Source organism: Carettochelys insculpta, chromosome 8 (genome assembly GCF_033958435.1).
Source record: "Carettochelys insculpta isolate YL-2023 chromosome 8, ASM3395843v1, whole genome shotgun sequence".
Taxonomy (NCBI): domain Eukaryota; kingdom Metazoa; phylum Chordata; order Testudines; family Carettochelyidae; genus Carettochelys; species Carettochelys insculpta.
In genome coordinates, this window is record NC_134144.1 from 36,841,875 (window position 1) to 36,862,531 (window position 20,657).

The 20,657-nt window shown below is 40.8% G+C and overlaps 1 protein-coding gene across 1 annotated transcript in view; it reads right to left on the minus strand.

Moving 5' to 3' along the window:
* The window catches only part of MYO3B (myosin IIIB), a 314,275-nt gene that overhangs the window by 154,619 nt on the left and 138,999 nt on the right, over nt 1-20,657 (minus strand). Inside the window, exons 18-22 of the mRNA XM_075001557.1 lie at nt 20,477-20,624; nt 18,290-18,443; nt 15,451-15,539; nt 13,612-13,741; nt 12,249-12,284 (exon numbers count right to left, since the gene is read on the minus strand). Of these exons, the coding sequence (XP_074857658.1) occupies nt 12,249-12,284; nt 13,612-13,741; nt 15,451-15,539; nt 18,290-18,443; nt 20,477-20,624 (557 nt within the window). The remainder of the gene's footprint in view (nt 1-12,248; nt 12,285-13,611; nt 13,742-15,450; nt 15,540-18,289; nt 18,444-20,476; nt 20,625-20,657) is intronic.

Consider the following 20,657-nt stretch of genomic DNA (forward strand, 5'->3'; position numbering starts at 1 on the left):
ATGTGGCCAAGACCTCATCTAGTATATTTATCGAAAAAAATATTCTTTCAAATAATAAAATCCTACGAATTCCATCTTTACACCACTACATAAGAGCAAAAAAAGTTCAAGCACAACTATTGCCCTCCTCCTTCCCAGGTCACCATTAATGCTACACATCCAAAAGGTTGCTAGTACTTGTTTTTGAAAAAGCTCAAATGCTTTGTTGCTAGGGGAATGTCACTCGATTTCTCCTTCCTGATTATGGCTAACAAAGCAAACAGAATTGCTTTACAAAAAATCCAAGACCCAATCTACAGAGAACTGGATGAACACCTCTGCAGAATCAGCTGGGGGACTATTAGCTGACCCTTTACCATACAACAGAGGCAAATGTAGTAGTAACCACTCTCCCCAAACCAATTAAAACAACTTCTTCTGGTATGTATTGCCTCATGCACACACACTCAAAATGTGTGTCTAAAACAATTGCAGACAATATGAAGGCAAAGTAAAGAAACTTGGTGCTTAGTATAGTATTGTGTCATTGCCTAACAACTCATTGTCCAGTATAATGCTTGGAAGATAAACAGTGGAAGCCATGGAGGCTCATGGATGATGGCACAGTAGCAACAGACCAACATGTGTCCATCAGGAAAAAGAAGTTTCAAAGAAATGTACATGATTTTAGAAAAATCAGATGCCACGGGCATAGGAACCATTTGCTAAAGTGGGTGTTGTGATGTTAGACTGCACAGATTGAATCCTCAACCCAAGACCAAAGGAGTTGAGACACCCATGACCACTGGACACAATAGGGAAACAAAATGATGCAACTGTGAACTAAGAAACTAGCACAATTAGGTAAGTAGAAAAGGAGTTTCCTCTTCTTCTGGAATCATAGAACTGTTATCACAGTATACCATGAGAGCAGTCTCCAGCATGCCATTATCACTGCGCCACCCTCTTTCTTATAAATGAGCCAAGGAAGACCCTCCGACATGGTCCTTCCATGGATAAGGATGAAGACGTATTCACAAGATTTCTCTTGCTGTAATGCAATCTAAACCAGTCCACAAAGTGGCAGATATGTGACGAAGACAATCCAATACCCCCACCCCCTATTCTGTGGGGAGCAGGATTGCTCAGGAACCTCTAATAAGTAGTTTTGGAAAATGATCTCAAGATGATGGTATGCACAGTGCACTCACATTCTCATCACAGTAATTATTTCTTCCCTGTTAACACCTGACCACCTGGAAAATTAAAATATTTCTTTGTTAGGTATGAGAACTGGTTTTCCTAGCAGACATCTGACATTAACTTCCAAAACTCCAAAAAGCACTTCAGACTTCCTCCCATTTTGCCCACAAAAACCATCTCCAACTGCTCTGCAGAACCAGAGACTATCGCCTTTCAAAACACAGAGTGTACAGAGCATTAGTTCCCAGTGCAGGTGGACAGCAATGTGTTAGGCCTGCTCCAGCTGTGGTGCTAAAAATAAGAACTTGCCTGCAGAGGCACTGCCGTGGCTCATGCTAGCCAGCCAAGTATAAGCCTGCCTGACCTGGTAGGCACATACTCGAGTGGCTAGCCAAAGTGCTGCCCTTGCCACCCTGGCCATTAGCACACAAATTCAAGCAGAGCTAGCATGTGTCTGTTATCAGCCTGGGAACTACACTTCCCAACTGCAGTGTAGACAGACCTGATGTAAGAACATTCATCTGAGCCTCTCACGCCCTCACATGCTTTATGATAATCAAAGCATATGAATATGAATATGCATATCTTCAAGATACTTTATGCAAAACAGGTCATGTAAGCTATCATTCAAGAGCCTGTGATCCTCTAAATGTGTATATTCTATTTTTGTGCATTTGGCTTTTTTGTATGTGATGTTAGAAATATTCAGTGGGAACCAGTTTTATTAATCTGGGTATTCTAGTAAAAGCCATTAATGATACTTTAGGAACTTCATGACTGGGAGGTCAAGTCAACAACCTGTGAATGGTTTTGTTTTCCTGTAAGCTCAGACTGTGGTTGGTCCTACAAAGACACCTGAAAATGTCACCAGATGCTGGAACCCATTTTGGATCTGGTGCTTTTCTACTCCAGCTGAGAAACCTATGAACTGAGCACAAAGAATTCCAGCCTTGGGCAAAGGAAAAAGGGGGGAACAAAACAATGCTGAGAGTCACCAGGCACCAGCAGACTACCCCTGTCCTCCATGCATTTACCAGCTTGGATGCCTGTTGGAAATATATACGATTAAATGGGAGAAAGGATTGGGCCCCAGATAGGAGGCATCCTAACGTGAGAGAGAGATAATTAGGACAACTGTTAGGATAAGAATTTATATGTAACAAGTTCCTCAGTGTATTAGAAGTAAGTGGTGTATGTGGTTTATTGTGGCTTAGTAATATATTTTAATGTCTGTTTTTATTTGCAATCATTTAAATCCTACTTTTCATACTTAATAAAATCACTTTGGTTTATTATCCAGCCCAGTGTAAATAGGAGTTAAAGGAGAGATGGGAGGAGCAACCATTGTGCACCTCTCTCTGTTTCATTGACAAGGAGTGCAAACTTATAAGCCTTCTCTGTGTAAAACTTTTATACAGAGCAAGACAGTTTTCTTTGGTTATTTGGGGTTCTGGTCCCTTTTGGGGGTTGCATTGCTGGGTGCTGCCAATAGCCGTATACTTAAGCTCTCTCAGAATCCAGCTGCATCAGTGCCTATGTTGCTTTGCTGTGGCATGTTTACCGCAACTTGGTGCCTTGTGAAGTTGTATTATGGAAACCTGCTCAGTCATGGGGCCTATATGTATATGGATCCAGCACTGCTGACTAATCCTCTAACACTTACTCACCAGACAGAGATACAATGGAGTGGTCCTAAACTTAATGACCCTATTCAGTGCAAATACCCAAACAGTGGGTGAAATGCATCCTTAGAAAACCCCTAACTCCTCTGACAGGAAGGAGCATCAGAAAGTTATCCAAACCACAGAAGAAAGGAAGTCAGGCCGGTTCAAATAAGTGAGGCACACAGGAACAGAAGGACAACAAAAGCAGAGGCAGCATGGGGCAAGACAGAACAATGTCCCAGTGTTGCCAACCCTTCTGATTTTATCATGAGTCTTTCATTCTGAAAGAAAAAAATAAGGGTCAAACCCTTGTGGCTGTGGAGAAAGTTTCCAAATGGAATCCCAGTGTATCCTAAAGGCTCAAAAAGTCAGAAGGAACATAAAAGAACACCAGATCTATGATTTGTACATCACCTCATAATTTTATAGCCAGACTCATGATTTTTGAAGAGCCTGGTGTATGACTTTTGAACATTCAGAGTTGGCAATACTGAGTCCCAGAAGCAGGGAAAGGAGTCCAGCAGGGAGAGATAACAACAGACTGCATGAGGAGAAGACACGCTTCTTGCCTCCTAGACCCAGGTGGTTTCCAAAGGACTCACAAGGGGAAGTGTGAGACAAGAAGTGCTGCTGTTTCAGAGGTTGATTGTTTTGTATAATGCATTCTCTCCAGTGCTTTACATGATTAAAGTATAAAAGAGCATAGCGGTATTAGACTGTGCAAAGAGTGGGCACTGACTACTTCCCAGGTATTGCCTACCTCGGAAAGCGAAACAGTAACCAGAAGAGTCAGACTTCTGGAATAGAGTTCTGGGAGAGGAAAGTGATTAAGTGGGTCATCTCAGGAGTCAGTGCTGGTCCTGACGCATACAGAAGGTAGGCTGAGACACTCCATTTTGGAGAAGGGAGAGCAAACTGAGACCCAGTGCTCAGGAAGTGTGATCGAGAGGCCAAGGGAGAAACCAGTGCTGGATCCTGCTGATAGGAATAAGGGGATTTCGAAGTTGGCGGGGTCCTTTCAAAAAGGAGCCCCATCTGGATGAGCTGCGTGGCAGCCAAAACCGGCAATTTTGAAGAGCTGTGGCCACTGGCATGCTAATGAGGCACTGAATATTCATTTCAGTGCCTCATTAGTAATCGTGGCCATTTGCATGGCCATTTCGAAGATTTGGGCTAGTGTAGACGTAGCCATTATAAATAAAAGGACATTTATTTAAAAAACGTAGAGATTCAAATAAAACCAGTGTGAGAGACAAGCATAAATGGGTTACATATGAATCATTGTCATATCACACATTCTAAGGCCTCAAAGTTAACAAGTTATCCTTATGCCTAAAGAACCTTATCATAGCCAACGTTCTCTTCAGCATTTTCAACCAAGACATAAAGCAAACTCATCACCTATTTATTTCCCAGTACCTAGGTACAGGATGGCATCATACCAGTGTGTGTCTCTACACCCCAAAATTTAGCAGAAGAGACCATCAATGTTCACCTCAAGACAGGCCACCTATCTGTTTAGTTCTTTGTTTAATTTGCTTCTCAAGTCTCCACCAGCTCTTCATTAACATTTAACTTAGAATGCCAACACACCCTCCAGATAAGTGTCTCCCATCCCATCATCTGTCTGGGAGAAGTTTGTTTCAGGAAACATCACCTCAATGTCCTCTTTTTAACTACACGCTTAAAGAGCATAATTTTAGCATAGGTGGTGCGTGCAGCTGCACGGGGTGGGTGGGTGGGACAGCACATGCAGCCCCTTAGAATCTCCACTCCAGTCACCTCTGATTTTTAGTATACATACGTAAGTCCTCACATATATTTTGTAATGATTATGATGACGACTATAACATAGGCTTTCGTTAACGATAGCACATTACCTTTTTTGGTGAATACAGAGGATCTCTGTATATTTGTACCTTGCAGTGCCCTCTGCCTACTGACTTCCAGAGGTTCTTGAATCACACAGCTCACAGCTGTCCTAATGAGTGGCTAGGAAGGGCCACTCATTAGGATCTATGACACCCACAAAGAATCTGTCAAGGCTATTTCTCACTCTGACACTCCAAGTGCAGAAGGTGGGGGCCTGCAAGGGATCTTAAAAATTTCTTGCCTCTATGAGCTTCTGTTTAAAAGCTTCCCAAGATCACAGATTCCCTGACCCTGGAAGGTAGCTGCCACCACCCAAGTGAGAAAACCCGCATTGTCAACCCAGGGAGACACACTTGGGATGTCTCCATGTGGGGTAACCCCAAGTTCTTAACCCTCCCTTAGGAGAGGGCTTGAAAACAAAGGGGAAGAAATTAAGCTGCACTCTGATAGCTGACCTTCCAGTCTTAGGCATGCATATATGCAGATCTTCATTAGGACACAGGAATTAAATCATTGCCATAAAAACAGGTGACTTATTACCAAAACAAAATATGTATGTGATAAAGCATACATAGGTGTGAGGTGTTACAGAGAAATTTTAAAAAAGTAGGTTAAAGTACAGAGAATTACTTCCCTGGGATTCTTTTTAAAAATTACAGCGTGCTGGGGAAAGGAGGTGGGTACATCAGCCAGCCTCAGAAGTCTCACACCAAACCCAAAATAAAAAATAACCTGGTCATTTTTGACTAAACATTTCCTTTCTTCTTGCATATATGTATTTTCTTTTGAGGCCTGGATATTTATGGAATTCTTTAAGCATACTCATGTTTAAACACCTCTGTATCTCTCTCCTCTGGCCACACAAAAGAAAAAAAGTCCTCAGCAGGTAACTGCTTCAATTAAAAAAATCTTCCTCTCTCTTCCCTTTGGCTCACCTGGCTGCCTGTCAACAGATAATCCACTCTGTCTGGGTTTAACCCTTTATATGCATTCATTCGTGATAGTCATTTCACTGATTTGCAGCTTGCTACTGATACATTCTGGTAGGTATCAAAACAAAAAGCAGTCAAACACTCTGGCATTTAATTTCAAAAAGGGGAATTACACTAAAATGAGGAAGCTAGTTAAACAGAAACTAAAAGGTAGAGTAATTAAACTAAAATCCCTGGAAGCTGCATGGAAACTGTTTAAAGACACCATACTAGAGGCCCAACTTAAATGTATACCCCAAATAAAAAAACACAGTAAGAGACCTAACAAAGAACCACCATGGCTAAACAGCCATGTTAAAAAGGCAGTGAGAGAGAAAAGGGCAGCTTTTAAAAAGTGGAAGTCAAATCCTAGTGAGGAAAATAGAAAGGAACATAAACACTCCCAAATTAACTGTCATAATGTAGTAAGAAAAGCCAAAAAAGAGTTTGAGGAACAGCTAGCCAAAAATTCAAAAAACAATAGTAAAATGTTTTTTAAATACATTAGAAGCAGGAAGCCTGCTAAAAAAGCAGCGGGGCCCTTGGATGATAAAGATATAAAAGGAGCGATCAAGGAAGACAGTGCCATTGCGGAGCGATTAAATGATTTCTTTGCTTCAGTCTTCACGGCTGAAGATGTTACAGAGGTTCCTAAATCTGAGCCAGCCTTTTTAGGCGACAAATCTGAGGAACTCACTCAGATTGAAGTGACATTAGAGGAGGTTTTGGAATTAATTGATAAGCTGAATAGTAACAAGTCTCCAGGACCAGATGGCATTCACCCAAGGGTTCTGAAAGAACTCAAATGTGAAATTGCGGAGTTATTAACAGTGGTTTGTAACCTATCCTTTAAATCCACTTTGGTACCAAATGACTGGAAGACGGCCAATATAACACCAATATTTAAAAAAGGCTCTAGAGGAGATCCTGGCAATTATAGACCGATAAGTTTAACATCAGTACCAGGTAAATTAGTAGAAACACTAGTAAAGAGTAAAATTGCAAGGCACATAGAAGAGCACGAATTGTTGGGCAAAAGTCAGCATGGTTTCTGCAGAGGGAAGTCGTGTCTGTCTAATCTATTAGAATTCTTTGAAGGGGTTAATAAACATGCGGACAAGGGGCACCCAGTGGACATAATATACCTAGATTTCCAGAAAGCCTTTGACACGGTCCCACACCAAAGGCTTTTATGTAAATTAGGTGGTCATGGGATAGGAGGAAAGGTCCTTTCATGGATCGGGAATTGGTTAAAAGACAGAAAACAAAGGGTTGGAATAAATGGTAAATTTTCACAATGGAGGGGGGTAACTAGTGGTGTTCCCCAGGGCTCAGTCCTGGGACCGATCCTGTTCAACTTGTTCATCAATGATCTAGAAAATGAGGTAAGCAGTGAGGTGGCAAAGTTTGCAGATGACACCAAGTTGTTCAGGACAGTCAAAAGCAAAAGGGATTGTGAAGAACTACAAAAAGATCTCAGCAAACTGAGTGATTGGGCAGCAAAATGGCAAATGAAATTTAATGTGGGTAAGTGTAAGGTAATGCATGTTGGAAAAAATAACCCAAATTACACGTACTACATGATGGGGTCAAATTTAGCTACAACAGATCAGGAAAGGGATCTTGGAGTTATAGTGGATAGTTCTCTGAAGACATCCACGCAGTGTGCAGCGGCAGTTAGTAAGGCAAATAGGATGTTAGGAATTATTAAAAAAGGGATCGATAATAAGACAAAAGATATCATACTTCCCCTATATAAAACTATGGTACGCCCACATCTCGAGTACTGCGTGCAGATGTGGTCTCCTCACCTCAAAAAAGATATATTGGCATTAGAAAAGGTTCAGAAAAGGGCGACTAAGATGATTAGGGGCTTGGAAAGGGTCCCATATGGGGAGAGGCTAGAGAGACTGGGACTTTTCAGTTTGGAAAAGAGGCGATTGAGGGGCGATATGATAGAGGTATATAAAATCATGAATGGTGTGGAGAAAGTGAATATAGAAAAATTATTTACCTTTTCCCATAATACAAGAACTAGGGGACACCAAATGAAATTGATGGGTAGTAGGTTCAAAACTAATAAAAGGAAATTTTTCTTCACACAGCGCACAGTCAACCTGTGGAACTCCTTGCCCGAGGAGGCTGTGAAGGCCAGGACTCTATTAGGGTTTAAAAAAGAGCTTGATAAATTTTTGCAGGTCAGGTCCATAAATGGCTATTAGCCAGGGATAAAGTATGGTGCCCTAGCCTTCATAACAAGGGCAGGAGATGGATGGCAGGAGATAAATCACTTGTCTTCTGTTCTCCTTCTCTGGGGCACCTGGCATTGGCCACCGTCGGCAGATGGGATGCTGGGCTTGATGGACCTTTGGTCTGACCCAGTATGGCCATTCTTATGTTCTTATGTTCTTATGTTCAGTCAAGTAGCACTTTAAAGACTAGCAAAATAGTTTATTAGGTGAGCTTTCGTGGGACAGACCCACTTCTTCAGACCATAGCCAGACCAGGAGTCTGTTCTGGTCTGGCTATGGTCTGAAGAAGTGGGTCTGTCCCACGAAAGCTCACCTAATAAACTATTTTGCTAGTCTTTAAAGTGCTACTTGACTGCTTTTTGTTTTGATAGTGTACAGACTAGCATGGCTTCCTCTCTGTTACTATTCTGGTAGGTAGTGGTAGTGGTGGTGGGTAGCCAGGTTTAGCAAAGGGCATGTTCATACTGAGGAAATTTTTTTAGTGATAGTAAAATAAGTTCAATTAAACCAATTTATCAATCAGTTAGACCAGTAAAATGTAGACATAGTTGTAGGCAATTCAAGGTGGCCTGACTTGTTTTTACTGAGCTAAGACAAGATAGGCTGCCTAAGATGAAGTCTACAGTAAGTTTAATATCTTTTAATATAGGTTTAGGTGAGCTAATTTAAACAAGCCATAAAGGAAGTCACTTTCACTTACTACATTGGAAAGGAACATTTGATTTAGACAATAGAGGCGGCGATACGGCAATCATTTTCCATATCACTTATTTCAGTGATTTAAGAATATTGGTTGCAAGCTCAGCCCAGCTTCCTGCATTTATTTGTGATGCAGGAGTCACACCTTGGATATACGTTCCAGTAAAGTTATTGACTTAATATATTTTTACTTTTGCTACAGCTTGTTCAGTTGTTTTTAATGCAATTTAACAATTTGTAATATGTTAAGGATGAAACTAAAGAGACTAATTATATTTGGGTAGAACAGGAACTTGGATTTTCAGTAAAAAAGAGCCAGCTTGTTTTTTGCAAGTACACTCTGCTCCTCTCTTTTAACTGGGACATGTTCTGTATTCATTTAATGGTACAGTTCTCATCAGCAGGCACTCTGCAGATGGAAGTAGTATGGAACATGGAAGCAATTTGGAAAATTAGTGGGTTCACTGTACAGAACATATTCGTTCCTTTTTGAAGTTGAAGGTCACGACAAAGTGCAAACAGATTCTGCAAGGTTCTGAATGCACCATACCTCCCAGTAAAATAAAAAGTAGGAGGTCAGAACCCAGCTAATCAGTCCTAGAGTGTTCAGTTTGAGTAGGAGTGGCAGGTATTAGGGTCTATGAACCCTAAATAATACAGTAAACTCTTTCATAGCGGGCAGCCCCAGGACTGGGAGGTTGCTGGATATTCAAATATTCTGGATAACAGAGAGGTATCCCTAGCAATGCATAACAATAAAGAAAAACAAGATTAGATATTAAGAAACAAACAAAAATGTATGCAGAGTACTTTCTTTACCACCAACAGTAGTAGTGTACACTGTAAGCTTATACTGTATCTGCTGTATTTATTTGCATTTACTTTCTCTTTACTGTATTTATGGAAAACATAATAAAAATTTACTTCAGGGTAAAATGCCGGTTATTTGAGAGTCCCAGCTGACCGTATGCCGGCTATGAAGGAGTTTACTATACTGCTCCATACATGTTCTTAATGTCCTAGTGGTCATTTCTAGCACTTTAAACTACAAAATCTGTTCCAATGAAATAGAAGCGTTCACTAAGAAGGGGTGAAAATATTTGCTAAGTGACAGAGATTCACGTGATGTTACATTAGGAGAATAACTTTGTCTTTTTAATATTTATTTTCTTGCGGCTGAGTTTTTAACACTTGAAAATAAATATGTAAGGCATTTAGTTAAATTTACTTCAAACAGAGACGAGTTTGCCAGGGAGTGGGAAGCAGGCATCTGGATTCCTTATTGGAATTCAGGAAGTGCAAGTAATAGTCATGGACATTATCTTCAAACTTCTGAGATAGCACCACCTAGTGGCTATTGCACAGATAGAAGAGGGCTCTTTTTTCAACAGCATGAACATCAACAATTCCAAAGCTCGTTGTGAACAGATGTAAGACAGGGCTGCTGCTCCTTGTCAAACACTGGTGGAAAGAACCAAACCAGCAAACAGATAATCTATAAGAACTGAAGAAAATTTTGTAAAGTCTTTGAATGATAAATGCAGTCCTAGAAGGATAGTTAGCATTTGATTTTGGTTTGCGTTGCTAAGGTAGTATCTGGAGGTAGGGATGTAGTCAAACACAAGTAAAGGATCTTATGAAACATTAACAATCTCTTTTATTTTGTGTACAAGAGCTTCTTTGTAGAAAGTTAAGAGAAGAATGCCTTTCACTTCCTTTGTAAAGCAGGGCTGAGGTATTAATAACCATACATATACCTTCTATTCTTCACTAAACCATTAATCTATCCTGCAGGCGGCCAAAGATAAACCTAATAAAATGATTTATTAGGTGATGAGCTTTCGTGGGACAGACCCACTTCATCAGATCTGAAGAAGTGGGTCTGTCCCACAAAAGTTCATCACATAATAAATTATTTTGTTAGTCTTTCAAGTGCTACGTGACTGTTGGTTTGTTTTGTTAGAATACAGACTAACACAGCTACCTCTCTAAAAAAAAAATGTAGTGAAGCAGCACTTGAAAGACTAACAAAATAATGTCTGTTACTAAAGATAAACCTGGCAACAATCTGATTTCAAAACACAGGTCCTCATGCCAGAAGTGCTGCCAATTATATCAGATGGCTGAAAAAAAACTGAGCACAAATTGGGGTTTGTTTTTAAAGTCACAAAGACCTGAGGCATCATATGCAGAAATACAGGCTTAACCATTCCATGTTGTACTGACCTGAAAGAAAATATTACTGGAGCAAGAATTTTGTAATGGAATGCAGAAGTCACCTCATCCATTTAGAGAATGAAAACAGTAAAGAATTTAAGATACAGAAAATAGTGAAAGCAATATGGTGTACGTAGCATATACAAAGGAACAGTGGTCTGCAACTCCTAATCAGCATTCCAGAGTGTGGGTTCCTAATGTGTCCAGTTCAGTGCAGTTGTTGGTGTAAGTATCTTCAAAAGCCAGAGAGAAAAGTTTGTGTAAAAGGACCAGAGTTCAGGAGAAGTTTGTTTAGTGTGACTGACTTGCTCACCATCATAATAACTGACAGTTATTACGATGACTTGGACTGATAACTGGGACACAGAACCGAAGCCAGTGACAGGCAACCAGACTAGTGAGTGAACCATGAGTGTCCTGCCTTTGTTTCAATGAGCCGCGTGATTGGCAGTGTTGGGCAACCTGCAGCCCACGGTACACTGTGATTTCACCAGCGGCCCACGCACCCCTCTCTGCCTCCTCCCCCCAGGCCTCTTGCACACGGGGGCACTGGAACCTTACATATCCTATTCCTTCCCCTCTCTCCCCTGTATTTCTGGAACACCACCAATCCCCTGATTTGCACTCTGTCCCTGCCACTCCCCCTTCATCCCAGAGCTTGAAGGCCAGGAATAAAGCCCATCATTGACCTAATCTGTCATTTAGGAATAACAGGAAAAGCAGAGTAACAGGATCAAAATGACAAAAACATTCACAAGGAACAACTAAGTAGCAGATATCTGACTAGAAGCAACCTTGGCCTTGCAGGCTGAATGGAATAGGCTCTCTCATCAAGACAACAAAGTACCAAAAAGTCAAAGCATGTAAAGGTAAAGGGGTGTTTGTGCCCCAACCGGGCACAGAGCCTGCTGATCCCAGTCTAAAAAGACACTCCTCCCCCACAGCCACTGACAGCTTACCTCGCAGCATGTAGAAGGAGAAGCAGATGCCTCCTTAACTACACCATCCCTCCACAATCAGCCACTAGGTAGCAAAGAGTATTTATGCCCTCCCGCTTCTAGCAAGGCTAAAATCACTGCCTATGCTTTGTTTAGCCCTAGTCACCGAGGCACAAGAATCCCAAATTCATATCCAAATGCAAAATCACAAGAAATACCACAACTACGGTGTTGAATTAAAACTCATTTTAGGTGGTGCTGTTTGGAGGCAGTCCCTGATCCTCATCCACTTACTAAATTTTTCCTCTGGGACCTCATAAAGGGAGGACAGAACTGGCATTTTGAAAGAGGACAATAATCCTTGACCTAGTGAAGTTACAACAAAGTGCCTGTTAAGCTCAAGTATGTTACACATTAAAGTCTCATAAAACAAAAAATGAATGATTCTCTTACAGGAAAGTTCAGGTTCTGAGCGCCGCCTCCCACCTCCTGAAAGGAGAGAGAGAAGGCACTTTCTTAGAAATGGTTTATAGAGGCCCAAACCAAAGTCACACTCACAAAAAAAAAAATATATATAAAAAAACCCCACTTCAAATTAAAGAAAAAACCCAGTAGAGCCAGTATATTAGGCATCTATCCTATGGAGACCATAGTCAAAACTATACCTGTGCAAACTTACTGAAGCTGTACAGATTTCATGGAATGGAATTCAGTCCAAACCATTTAAAGAAATTTGAAATGACTTGCTTCTGTATGCTACATATTAGCTTTGACATTTTCTATCAGCGAGATACTGATTATTGCACGAATTGCATGGGTAAACATCACCATATCCTAGCCTGTGACTCATTAACCACTAGTACCAAAGGCCTCCTTACTCCTGGAAAGAAATGTAACAGACCAGAAGACTTAGGGTTGCTATATCCTTTTCTAAACGGTTCTGAAAGTCTTTTTTCTGCTATGTATCAAATCTTAACAGCCTTTTAGCTTTGTATGTGGTGTTGCCATGTATGTGTTTTTGTAAGATGTCTTATGCACATTCTACTATAACACGCTATGCCTGTGTGTGTATTGCACTATTGGCATTTACACAGCAGAAGAGTTACATGCACATTCTGCTGATATATGGCAGCTATCTTTAAAATCACTGACATTTGCATGTTGAATAGTAACAGAGATGGTCTAAAGAAGTGGGTCTATCCCACGAAGGCTCACCACCTAATACATTATTTTGTTAGTCTTTAAAGTGCTACTGGACTGCTTTTTTGTTTTCACTGACATTTGCCTTATTGTTATACATTAGCAATAGACACAGGCACGTGTGTAAGTTTCAAATTGTCTGAAATGATTAATTCTAAGAGTTTGGTATATTTCTATTTCATAAATAGATATTTTTAAAGTGTTGCCAAAGTGTGTTTAAACAGAGGATGATTCTTGCAAAAGTGATCTTTGCCGAAATTGGGTATACATGGCTTACACAATGTAAACCAAATTATGCTAGAAGTGAGGAACAGAGAAGTGTTGTCCAGTGGTCTGAGCACAGAATTAAGAACCAGGAAAGTCCTGGTCTGGCTATCATTTAACCTTCCTGTCTCTCTGAAATGTGCATACCTCACACGTGGCTGTGGCTGGAGGCACTACTTAACGAATGCCCACAAGCTGCCTTCAAAATAGCAAGTGTTAAGTATTTTACAACTCCAGATTACATTCTGTAACCCTTATGGAAACCAGTGCCAGGGTTCTGTGCAACAGTAGTAGTAAACTGTAGTATGGGGAACTAGCAAAGACGACTTAGCTATGCTATGCAGAGAAATACCTGTTTTGGTTAATGGACTAGAGAACAGCTGCTGAAGAAGTTTGTTCTCTGAAGTTCTCAGCACCACCACTATATCAGCAGGAAGAGTGTCTCTATTCTTCTCAAGGAAACCATAGGCATCATATAATACCTAGGTGGAGACAAAATGAACAAATAGCTGAAACTGACAACCGATCCCTGTCATTTACTTTAAACAGGCAAATTAGTTGCACTGACTGAGTAACTAGTTCAAATCTGACAAGCTGGTGAATTACTGCAGTATCCTCAAAGAGTGAGCTGGCTTTAGACCAGATCTGCATTCACAACATGTTATTAGTATAACAAATTGGTTTAAGTGGCTTAGGCTGAATCACACTGTATAATGCATCACATCAAACTATGACATGCCCAGTGCAACTGGGCACCACACTAGCCTCATAACTTGACAGGTTACAAAGTGATGTAGGCAACAGCTTTCAGACAGAGCAGCCACTCTGCATTTACTGCACGTAGCCAGTGTGTGAGCTGTAATTAAATCATCTGGAGAAACAGGAGTAAATTTTATATCTAGCATATTGGCAAAATGTGTACAAATAATAGTACCATCGTCAGCAAATGGATATTATTCACCTGGGAGCCTCTTCAATTTGTAGTGGCTTAGGGCACAGTATAGGTTATATTTTAATTCTAAAGGCTTTGAAAGGCAAAATTAATCTGAATTATTTTATCATAGTTATTAGGAATCAATGATCAATTACTCATATCAAAATTGGAATAGAGTTATTCTGCTTTAGATTTTTATTTTTAAAAAAATTCACTAATTTTCAGCCTCCAGTTTTGCTATAATTGGCTTCCCTGCTGGAAAAACAGAGGCACAGCGCATGGTCTTGAAGTTATACCAGAGCTGTATTGGGAACTCCTGTAAAGAATGACAGAAAGCCAGCACTGCTGCTAGGATTTGATATCTGGGTGGCAAAGAATGTAGTGGGACTTTGCAAAACTTTCCACTTTTCTTTATTAAACCTGAATGTTGAGCAAAGTTTACCAGAAGATTTGCATAAATTCTTGACTTTTGTACTGAGCCTGTGCTTAGGTCTGTGTGGAAACCAGGCAAAACTAGGCTGCTTTGGGTTGACTTCTGTTTACAGACGGTCATTTAGGCCTCCAATTCCAAACAAATATCAGCAAACATGAAACCAGCTAAAACCAAAACTGTTGAGTTCTGCAGAGCACTAGAAGATACCTACAGTATTTTGGTGGAGAACTATTCCAATCATTCCTCTGCCCTCTACAGGAGTTTAAAAAGAAAGCATTATTGCAGAGATAGTTTAAAACTCTGTTTTATTAATTAAACCTCCTTTACTGATTTCTCTCTCTCACACACACAATTAGTATTGAGTATACGTGTTAACAGTTAGAGATGTAATAAGTGTGCATGTTGTTCTGGCTCTGGGGCAGCTACCACTTCTAAGAAATGTTTCAGCTGCGGTGACCAGATGTCCTGATTTCAGAGGAATAGTCCCAATATTCAGGGCTTTGTCTTATATAGGTGCCTAATAACCCTGACTCCCTGGTGCTGACTTTTTGCACTTGCTAACTGCTCAGCCATCTCTCCACTGGCGTGGCATTTTATGTTACAAGATGGGGAAAAGAAGCTGTTTATGGCACCTCCAGAAGAATGAAAAAGAGCATTTGTAACCTGGGCAATTTTGCACTGTAAATCTTAGCACAAAATATAGGGTTTTTTAAAAAAAAAGAACAATTAATCCATTCAGAAGCAAGAAATCTGCAAGCAATTTACAGGTCTCTGCCTAGAATGGATAGTGATTATGCCTCTTATTACATTGATACGGACTTTACCTTTCCAGCGTAGTGCTGAATGCCAAAACACAGCTCCACTCCTTTGGGTCTCCAAAAGTATTTGCATCGTAAATTACCTTCAAACTTATCTGGTCATTAAAAAAACAAAGGTAACTGTTAAAGATGAACCACACCAATTTAAACCATAACTCTCCACCCTAATTAGGCACAGCTTACAACCCAAAAAATCAGAATTAGTAAAACATACTCTTGTAACTCATCACATTGTCCATCAACAATGTCATGCCAGGCCTGCTGATGGTGGGAGGGAAGGAAGGCAGTTGGCCCGGGGCCCGGCAATTCAAAGGAGCCTGGGTTCTGGGTGCCACTGCTGCTACTGCAGCAATAACACCAGCTGGAGTCCCAGACCCCTTAAATTGCTACTGGAGTGCCACTCTGTGCAGCTCTGAAAGCTGGCGGGGAGCACAGTGCTATGGTCTAGGTGGCTCTGAGGGCAAGCTGTCTCCACCTGAGAGCCTGTCCCTTCTGGGGCTCAGAGCCAGGACTCCTGTACCTTGCCTGGGGGCCCACATTAGTTCTCAACCTTCCTGGGTCAGCCTCTCTCAGCTTTTTCTATAAGCACCCGTGTCCAAGCTGCCACATATAAACTAACAGCCTCTCCAAACTAGTCCTTCAGATCCCTCAAGACTTGCTTCTAATGAGATGCCTATCAGAAACTACCAAATGACAGTGACTTAGTAGGTGTAAGACTGGTAGGAACTTCTCATATTGATCCTTTTCATTTGTTTGTATCTTAGCTTTTGGACAAACAATGCAAAGCTCTCTAACTTTGCACTGATTGGTCCTTCTTCTTCCTATAGTTGGTTATAGTCGTGGGAAAGAACTGGCACAACACTCCAGCTAATACGTATGTCTCCTCCAAGATTACATCTGTCACTTCTGTGGGAAAATCCACAGGCCAAGAACTGAACTCCCCAGCCCAAAAACACTCACCAATGAACCCCCTGGACAGACATCAACCTCGCAACAAGGCATAGTGGAAGAAGAAGATACCCACCTGCACTTTGATTTAAATATGTGTTAAGGCATTTAGGCATCTTTTATCCTTCATTTGAAGTTCTGCAGAAACACAGGCTTACATCCAAAGGGGCCTTCTGGACTATAGCTACACAGCAATTAAACACGTGTAGCTGGCTTGGGTCAGGCTTGGGCTGCAGGAATGTAAAAGGGCAGTATAGGCATGGGGCATGGGCTGGTGCTGAGGCTCTGTGACTCACCCCACATGTGGCATTGAGGCCTTGGGCTCCTGCCTGAGCCTGAATGTCTATAGTGCAATTTACAGATGCAGAGCCCACGCCATGGCTATTGAGGAATACACACACCGTATGAGGGTCATTACTACTGTACAGTGAGCTAACATAAAGGGAGACAGCTTCAACTGCTGGGTGAGAAAAAGGCCTCTTCTGCCCCCTGAGATAATCCTGTGATACTTTGTACTGAAACTACTGCCTGAATAGTAAAACTTACCCTCGTGTTTGTTTATCTCAATCAGCAGGTATGGGCTTGATTCAGGAATCACATGGAGAACTTTCCTGGCCTAAGTTAGTCAAGAGATCAGACTAGATGATCAAAAGGCCCCTTCTGGCTTAAAATTTGTGACTCCTAAATGTAATTTTTTTTCTGTTTATGTCTCACTGCCATTAAAATATGTAGTTTAAGACACAGAATTAGGCTTGGAGATTTGTTTGGAGTGAGTTGCTAGCTGACAAGCCTGGATAGGGACAAAGATCTCAATGAGCTACACATCTTGAGATCTTCCAGCACAGGTGCTGGAACCAGAGAAGTGGGAGGTGCTTCATGGCAGCTGTAATAGAATCAAACAGCTCTGAAGTAGGATGTCTACCTATGGGGATACGAAGCTTAGTACTTGATATTGGCCGACTTATAGGACCCACAAACAGGTTACCCGACTCCAGCACATGAATGGGAATTGGAATGAAACTCTCTCATTCATTGCACCTTTGAACCTAGTTTGAATTAAGTTTGAACCTAGTTTTCTGGAAGTCAAAAACTTGCATAAGGACCATGCTATCTAACCAGCAGCTGGCAAAATCACATCTCTCTAAACCACAGTGAGTATTTCTACTGTGTGTTCTGCTCTCATTCCACTGATAGCAACAGGAGCTCTGTGTTGCTGATCAGAGAGGAGAGTTTCACCCCAAGTACATAAAAATAGGATCATATTTTATTATTGGCTACACACATTTTAAAGTTGGCAATCAGATTTATTAAAATAATATCAAATTAAGGAACTATATAGCCACCTGTCACACCAAAGTCACACATGTTTTCTGTTATGATGAGGTAATATGTAACAAAACAGTGGTGTGTAATGGGCTAAAACTGGTACCAGAAACCAGGAAGACTGGAATTCAACCCTTGTCACTGCTACTAACTCAGTGTATGGTCTTGGGCATGTCTCTCTTCTTGTTTCTCTCTCAGTTTCGCATCTCTGAAATCGGGGTAAGAGTTCTTGAAGTAGCTAACACATAGCAACATTGTAAGATTTATTTAATACATTTGTAAATTCCATAGGCTATTATAAGCCCTATTTCGATAGGGTATTTATATGTAAACCACAAAACAACATGAACAGTGTAAAAACAAGAAGAGCACCTGGGCAAAATGTGGGAAAATAAACACTTAGGGTAAATAAATAACCATTGTTTTGCATCGAATACTGGTGACATCATAGCAGAATTTTCAGAAGCTTCTCAAGCCATTGCTAATACCACAGGCTCAGTGGTTATCTAGAGTAGCAAAAATGCTATAAGCTGTGTATCAATCATTCTTTAGGGTTTTTTATTTTTATTCATACCAACTAAAGTCAGGTCAGTTGCCTGGGGAAATCGACTTTCTTCATCAAGTAGAGCAAGTACTCCCATTGGTTTCTGGAGGAACATATCTAGAAGTGGACGATTGTCCTCATACTCAACTGTAGTAGCATCAATGCCCTCATTCTGATATTCCATCTACAAAGGCACAAGCACAGTTAATACTGAATTGACCATAGCAATGTTACCATCAGGACTTTTCTGGCACAAGTCTTTTTTCATATTTATAGAATCTCATAACATTTGATTGCCTACAAAGCTCTCAACAGCTATGTGGAAGTCAGGTCATAATACTGTGAGGGAAATGGGTCTGAATGAGATCAAGTCTATAAACTTCCATTTTACCATTCTGTAAACTCCTAGTTTTTCTTTAGCTTAAGTAAGATTTGTATTAACTGAAAGTGACAGAGCTTTTTCTGAGCATGACCATATATGATCAAGCCACAGAATTGTTAGTGGCTGAATCTATGCCAGCAAAATGCCTGGAATATTTTAAGATATGCCCAGGGAATGGAAATATGAATGGGCAGAAGTAGGAGTGAAGTAACAAATAATCACTTATGTATGCAATCACCCTAGAACATGTAGGGGCCCATAGGCACTTAATCCATTGTCCCTTCAGTTAACACCCCAGAGTAGCATTTCAAAACCCACAGACTTGCAGCCACCTCCTCTTATTCCCCTGCTCTCTATATTTTTGGACCACATCACTTTTTTTGGTTTGGTGACCTAGGCTGCTATAGAACTGTCAGTAAGAGATGGGACTTTCCAGACTGATGAAAGGTGAAACTCACCTACCCTCAACCCAGACTGGAGCTCTGGGCCCTTTTGCAATGCCAGGCTCGGGGGCTATTGCTCCCTTCACCTTTCCCTGCCCCACGTTGGCAGGCCTGAGCAGGACTGGGAGCAGTCAGCCTTCCGCATCACTGAGACCTGTGCATTTCACCACCACCACCCCACCCAAGCACCATCTGGAGCGTTCCATGCAGCATTCCAGTGGTGATTTAAAGGGCCCAAGGCCCTGGCTTGGAGCCCGGAGCTGTTTTGAATCATTGGGCCATGGGACAGTTGCCCCATTTGCCATCCCCTGTTGGCAGACCAGGCTGCTGCCCTCTTTTCCCCAAGGAAGAGACAGACCAAGACCATTTCAGGCTATGCCAGCTGACTAGCCTAGTGCCCAGGGGCAGCCTGCCAACTAGCCTAAAATACCAATCAGAGATGATGTCACTTCATCCCCTGAACTATTCTGACTTTGAAAATCTGAAAAACAGAAAGCTAAAGCCTTACACGCTTGAAAAAACCCACCTTTTTATTTTTCCTACTTTGCAGATTGGTAGGGGCACCTATTTCCCATAGTCATGATTTTTTCTGTTAACACTTTTTAGACATGAAAGAGAGACAGAATCCTAAAGACACAGCAACCGTTTATCCAATTTCAAAGTAAATCCTATCTTAAATCACTTTGTGTTACCCTTTTGTTCTGCACTAACATGGAAAATTACAGGTTGCTAATCACTCTGTATCACAGTAGACCTAAATTAATCAGTAAAAAAGTCAACCACTCAGTCAACGAAAACCTTGAAGAAGTCTAGCTGCTTCAAAGTTCTGAGAAGTAAACTGCGTAACTTAGCTTTCTATGTTTAAATATGTATAAGAGTGGACCGTGAACTGTGCTAACTTCATGATACATGTTTGTGTTCATCCAGTGATCGGGTCAATTGCTGATTTTATACCACATTATTCTCAATATGTTAATAAATCAATTCAATTATAATTTTTATTTGATAACTATTGTTTGATCCTTAGTTTAGTAAAAGTAATAATTATCTTTAGTATGATGTTGGTTTAATCTTGTTATGCATAATTTTAGATTCGTCTTTATATTAATTTGAAATAAAAATCCAGAAAAGTTGCATGAAGTAAGTTTTTCTTTCAAAAATGCAAAAAAAGGTCACTACACTCTTCCTCATGTTAAAAAACTAATTTAGTAAAGTTCCTAAGAGCTACACAGCTTGGTCCCTAAATTAGTACCTGGTATGGTATATAGTTTAGCAACAGTTTTGTATTAAAAATAAATTACAGGAGGCAGACAGACAGACACACAGACTTGTGAAGCTAGCCTACAAGTCACTACTGGTACATCAAACCAATCACAGCAATGTTAAAGTTACCTGTTCAAGTGCAAAGATGTGCTGATTAAAATAAAACTGGATTTGTTCATTAGCAATGTTTATGCACAGCTGTTCAAAGGAATTTCTTTTGAAGTTCTCAAATCCAAAGATATCTAGTATCCCAACATTCATCCGGCTTTCTGCCTTGCTATGTAGAAAACACACATAAAATCCAACATGA